At 53.3% G+C, this 6,437-nt stretch overlaps 1 protein-coding gene across 1 annotated transcript; it reads right to left on the minus strand.

The window, feature by feature from the left end:
• Window positions 1-3,402: 3,402 nt before the first annotated feature.
• Window positions 3,403-6,235, minus strand: LOC129147577 (zinc finger and SCAN domain-containing protein 4-like). Its single transcript, XM_054710117.1, has 4 exons — window positions 5,832-6,235; window positions 4,981-5,164; window positions 3,936-4,139; window positions 3,403-3,827 (listed from the first exon to the last, which is right to left on the minus strand). Exons 1-4 carry the CDS (start codon window positions 6,213-6,215, stop codon window positions 3,403-3,405), a joined length of 1,197 nt encoding a protein of 398 aa, XP_054566092.1. The 5' UTR covers window positions 6,216-6,235.
• Window positions 6,236-6,437: the final 202 nt, after the last annotated feature.

The raw sequence follows: 6,437 nt of genomic DNA on the forward strand, positions 1-6,437 counted from the left end.
TAATAAAAGGCTAATATGCAAATTGTCCCCTCGACCAGGAGTTCGACCAGCAGGCAGGCCGGCCAACTGCCCATGTCCCTTCCCCCTGGCCAGGCTGGCTGGACCCCACCCATGCACAAATTCATGCACCACACCTCTAATCTATACTAATAAAAAGGTAGAGTAATATGCTAATTAAACGGGATGTCTTCTGGACATCCTTCCGCACAAAGCCATGGTGGCAAGGGCCAAGGCAGAGGCGGTTAGAAGGGTGACCAGGCTGGCAGGGTAGGGCAATTAGTGGCGACCAGGCTGGCAGGGTAGGGCAGTTAGGGGTCATCAGGCCAGCAGGCAGAGGTGGTTAGGGGCTATCAGGCAGGAAGGTAGAGATAGTTAGGGTGATCAGGCAGGCAGGCAGATGAGCAGTTAGGAGGAACCAGTGGTCCTGAATTGTGAGAGGGATGTCCAATTGCCGGTAAAACAGCAGTCAAACATCCCCTGAGGAGTCCTGGATTGGAGAGGGTGCAGGCCAAGCTGAGGGACCCCCCCCCCATGCACGAATTTCATGCACCAGGCCTCTAAAATATATTATATAAATATAAATATAAATAATATATATATATATATAAAATATACTGAGTGTCCAGATTATTATGCATTCAGAGATCATAATAATCTGGTCACTCAATGTATATTTTAAGTACACCTGCCAGTTGCTGAGCCAGCTCAGTCATCACCCCAAGCCTTTGCACATCCTGGTATCTTGGTATCTCTTCCTGGAAGGACCCCTCACATCTCACGCCACTGGTTGCCAAAAACAGAGTCCACTTCTTACCACCTCAGATCTGGCCTTAGGATTCTGGGCTGAGTGTCTGCAGGTCCCAGGGCAGGAAGAGGGGCTGGACAGCCCCAGGACCCCACTACCTCAGAGGCCACAAGAGTGTGAGGCCCTGCCCTGGCTGGTTTTGCTCAGCAGATAGAGCGTCGGCCTATGGACTGAAGGGTCCCAGGTTCGATTGCGGACAAGGGCACATGCCCAGGTTGCAGGCTCAATCGCAGTGTGGGGCGTGCAGGAGGCAGCTGATCAATGCTTCTCTCTCAGCATTCGTGTTTCTATCTCTTTCTCCCTCTCCCTTTCTCTCTGAAATGAATAAAAATATATATTTTTAAAAAGTGTGAGGCCCTGACATCAGCCCCACAGACCAGCCCCCTGAGCGGCTCTGCACCTGCAGGAACCTGTGGAACTGAAGGTCTGTGGAGGGCCCGGCACCCACCGCCAGGACCCAGGGCTCAGGCTGCTCAGGGCCCTGGCCCAGCCCCGGGCCGGGTGATGCCCGCATCCCTCGGGGCTCCATGTCCCTCTGTGTTCACAGCCCCCAGCCCGTCCCCTGAGGAGGAAGGGACCCTCCTCCCGGAAGCCGCCGCTCCTCCTCTCTGTCGCCTTTAGACACACACAGGCCTGGCTCTCCCCCTCCCGGCTCAGCCCCCACGGCCTCCCCGGCGGCACCGCAGCCCGTCGCCCCCCCGCCCCCTGCGCCCCCCACGGGCACTCACTGCTCTGGGCGCTGCGGCCTGGGCTGCGGGGCTGAGCGGCGCCGGCCCCGAGGCGGGAGGGCCGATGGGGTGACGCTGAGGGAGCTCTGTCCGCGGAGAGGAGGCGGGGGGCACCGACGCCCCAATCCTGGCTTGTCGGGGCTCAAGGAGCCTCAGAGACACCCCGCGCAGCGAGGACCCGGCTTCCCACCCGTCTCGGACATGGGACCAAATCCCGACCTGTGCGCTGAAGCGCGTGAGTCCAGTGAACAGAAGAATTGAAAATGTCCGCCGCGAGGAGGTGCCGGAAGTCCCGCCCTAACCGGATGCGAAGGCACCATAATTCTCTTTACCTCCGCCTATGTGGACGCAGTGCTTCCTGGGTAATGTAGTTTTCTCAACCGCCCAGGGTAATAGTGGGCAAACTTGATAGTCAACAGAGCCAAACATCAACAGAACAACGATTGAAATTCCTTTTGAGAGCCAAATTTTTTAAACTTAAACCTCTTCTAACGACACTTCTTCAAAATAGACCCGCCCAGGCCGTGGTATTTTGTGGAAGAGCCACAGTCAAGGGGCCAAAGAGTCACGTGTGCCTCGGGAGGCACAGTTTGCCGACCACGGTCCCAGGGGAAGGGTTGGGGAAGACTGGAAGAGATCCAACAAAGAATATATACACAGGGGAAAATGGGAGGCATCTGTAACTCTATTAACAATAAAGAATACATATTTTTTATGTTTAAAAATTAATATAGCCCAGCTGGTGTTGCTCAATGGTTGAGCACCAACCTCTGAACCAGGTCATGGTAATATTCCCAGTCAGGGCACATGTCTGGATTGTGGGCTCAATTCCCAGAGATTCTCTCTCATCATTGATTTTTTTTCTCTCTCTCTCCCTGTCCTTTGCTCTCTCAAAAGTCAATAAATATATATTTTTGGAAGTATATACATATATGCATACCCCAAGGACATAGACAATAATGTGGCTAGGGCCTAGAAACGGTGGGGGCAGCATAGGGGGAAGCAAAGGGGACATCTGTACTAGAGTCAACAATTAACAAGAATAGTGTGCCTACACTGCGTGGCTCAGTGGTTGGATGAGGACCCATGAACCAAGAGATGGCTGGTTAGATTCCTGGTCAGAGCACATGCCCAGGTTCGATTCTGGTCAAGGACATGTACCTTGGCTGTGGGCACATTTCCAGTGGGGGTTGTGCAGGAGGCAGCTGATTGATGTTTCTCTCACATCGATGTTTCTCTCTCTCAATCTCCCTTCCTCTCTGTAAAAAAATCAATAAATTGTTTTTTAAAAAATAAAGACAGACAGACAAGAGAATAAAGCTGGGGCTAGGTGGGGCGCTGCTCTCGGATGGAGAGACAGTGCCATGGCCTGCAAGGCGAGTCTTTATTTTATAGCCAGATTCCAGGAGGCAAAGGAAGGGCCTGGTCAAGATGTTTACAACATTCTCTTGGGTTTTGAATCTACTCAATTACATGCACCTGAACTCTATCAAGCATTACTTGCTGCACCTCCAAAAGCCCATATCACTTAGCTACCTGGGAGCTGCTTTCCACACCCCCTCAGACAACATTTCTGGATTTTAAGAAATAAACAACACACGTTCATTTATCCCACAACTATTTATTGGTCATTGGAAACGTGTCAGCCACTTTCTAGGGCACATGCCCCGGGGGACTGGGGGCTTGATCCCCCGTGGGGGGCATGCTAGAGGCAACTGATCAATGATTTTCTCTGGTCATTGATGTTTCTCTCCCTTTCCCTTCCTCCCTGATATAAATAAAAATACTAAATAAAATAAATATATCTACACACACACACAAATGTTACAGGGAGGAAACACCCGGCCTACTGTCCCCGGGGGGAGAGGCCTAGGGCATGGAGTCCCCAGATGTAGACTCCCCGGATGTGGAGGCCCGGGGCGTGGAGGCCCCGGATGTAGAGTCCTTCCTCTGGTGCATCCGCAGGTGGCGGTGGTAGGTGGAGGACTGGCGGTAGGCCCTCCCGCACTGAGCGCACGCGTAGGGCATGGCGCCCGTGTGGATGCGCTCGTGCGCCACCAGGTTGGTCCTGTGGCTGAAGGCCCGGCTGCAGCTGCCGCAGCGGAAAGGCCTCTCCCGCGCGTGGATCCGCTGGTGCACACGCAGGTCCGAGGCCTGGAAGAAGGCTTTGCCGCACGTGGCGCAGACGCAGGGCCGCTCGTTGTTGTGTCTCCGCTGGTGGAGCTGGAACCGCGAGAAGTACCGGAATTTCCGGGGACACTGGTCACACGAGAACAGCTTCCGGGTGCTGCCGGGGCTTCCGCCCCCCGGCTTCCGGGTCTCCTCCCGGGTCTCCTCTTGGGTCTCCTCCCGGGTCTCCTCCCTGGTCTCCTCCCGGGTCTCCTCCTGGGTCTCCTCCCGGGTTTCCCCCGGGGTCTCCTCTCGGGGAGGCTCTTCCTGGGCCGCGGAGGCGGAGGCGCCCGGACTGGCTGCTCCGGGGCTGCGTGGACTCTCCCAGGACGCCGCGCCCTCTGCGGGCCCCGGGCGGCTCTCTCCCTGGAGGATGAGCAGGGAGGGCGGGGGGTGGTCTTCGCTGGAAAGGCTGCCGCCATGTTCGCCTGCATCTCCTGTGGAAATAAAGGGGGTCCGTGAAGCTGCACCCAAGTCCTTGGCTCAGTGGACAGAGTGTCGGCCTGCAGACCAAAGGGTCCCAGGTTCGATTCCCACCAAAGAGCACATTTGGGACAGTGGGCTCAATCCCCGATCAATGATTCTATTTTTAAAAAATATAATTTTACTGATTCACAGAGGAAGGGAGAGGGAGAGAGAGATAGAAACATGCATGGTGACTTAGAAACATAGATTGGCTGCCTCCTGCACGCCCCCTACTGGGGATCGAGCCCACAAACAGGCATGTGCCCTTGGCCTGAATTACCTGGGACCTTCAGTCTGCAGGTTGAGGCTTTAACCACTCAGCCAAACCAGCTAGAACCCCAATCAATGATTCTTTGTCATCATTTATGTTTCTATCCCTCTCACTCTCCCTTTCTCTCTGAAATCAATAAAAATATTTTCTTAAAAAAAGATCCACTTTAAAAGATAAAAAAAGCCCTAGCTGGATTGGCTCAGTGGTAGAGTATCGGCCTTCGGACCAAAGGGCCTAGGTTGGATTCCGGTCAAGGACACATTCCTGGGTTGCAGGCTCCTCCCCAGCCCAGGCCCTGGTCAGGGCTAGTGCTGGAGGCAACCAATGATGTCTTTCCCTCACATCCATGTTTCTTTCTGTCTCTCCCTCTCCCTTCCACCATCTAAAAAAATCATTTGAATAATATCCCCGGGAGAGGGTTAGCATCTACAAAATAAAAAGAAATAGATAAAACTTTTCAAAAATAAAAATAAATGCAAAATAAAATAAATAACAGAAACTGTACCCAAGACAGAGTCCACACAGACCAGCCCTCCGGTAACTGGGCCCTCCTGGCTCACCTGGTGCTGTTGGCCGGGATGTGTCTGGGGGAGCCCGGGAGGGTGTCCCCGGGGTGAGCGCTGTGGGGGCTACTGCTGGGTGCTGCTCCATGAAGTGGGCCACAACCTGTCCTAAGGGCATGTTCTCCGAAAACAGTGCTTCCTGCCCCCGCATTTGGACGTGGATCTGTGAACACAGCCTGGTCACTGTCAGCGCCGCATCCGCACGGCCATGGAACCCTTGGTGGGAACCCTCCCCCCTCCAGCTTCCGCATGACCCCTCACTGCCTGCCCCCGAGCCCACCACGATCCTGCCCTTTCTGAGGGAGGAAGCAGCTCTCCTTCAGTCATTTCTCAACCTGGAGGTTTCTGCTCAATCATGAACTGATTTTTTTTTTTTAATCCTCACTCAAGGATATTATTCCATTGATTTTTAGAGAGAGTGGATGCCGGGCCTGGCTTGGCTCAGTGGTTGAGCATTGACCTTTGAACCAGTTCGATTCCCAGTCAGGGCACATGCCCAGGTTGCAGGCTCCATCCCCAGTAGAGGGTGTTCAAAAGGCAGCTGATCAATGATGGATTTTCTGTCATCATTGGTGTTTCTAACTCTCCCTCTCTGGATTTTATATATATATATATATATATATATATATATATATATATATATATATATATATATATTATATAATATATTAATATATTTGGGCTTTTTTAAAGCATCCCCCTTGATGAGGACTAATAACTGGGCCTATAGTAGCTTGTTGTTCACCTCAGGACACCCCCCCCCCCAACAGAATGTACAATTCCTTTCTCTGCTCTGTCCCTCACCCCAGGGGTCAGAACCGTCTACTCACCAAGCCGACGGGCCTCAGGTCGTCATCATCCAGGTCCTCCATGAACGACTCCAGGTCTCTGCCACACGACTCCCACTTCCGCTGCCATGCGGCCCTGTCTCTGTGGGGCCTGTTGTGCAGGAACTGCTCCAGCACCAGACAGACGATCATCTCCTGCTTGCTGTTCCTCTCTGGCTGCAGCCAGTCGCAGAAGGCCTGCCAGAGGTCCCGAATCTGCGCCCTCCCATGCCCCTGGCCGCTATTGTTCAATGAGATGAGGCCAGGGCTGGAGAAGCTGACCTCTGCGACCTCCTCTCCCTCCTCGTCGGCAGGTCCTCGGCGAGATCTAAACTCTAGGTTTCCTAACCGAGGACCGTTCCAGGCAGGTCCACCTTGAGATGCCATTCTGAGATACAAACAGAAAAGTTCAGATCCAGATTAACTCATGCCTGAGTTCTACCAGACACTTAAGAAAGAATTCCTATTTTACATAAACGCTCCTGGAACATGAGAAAATAAAGTGGAGCCCTAGCTAGTTTGGCTCAGTGGATAGAGCATCAACCTGCAGATTAAAGGGTCCCGGGTTTGATTCTGGCCAAGGGCACAAACTTCGGTTGCACGGGCCCT

Source organism: Eptesicus fuscus, chromosome 21 (genome assembly GCF_027574615.1).
Source record: "Eptesicus fuscus isolate TK198812 chromosome 21, DD_ASM_mEF_20220401, whole genome shotgun sequence".
In the NCBI taxonomy this organism is placed as follows: Eukaryota; Metazoa; Chordata; class Mammalia; order Chiroptera; family Vespertilionidae; genus Eptesicus; species Eptesicus fuscus.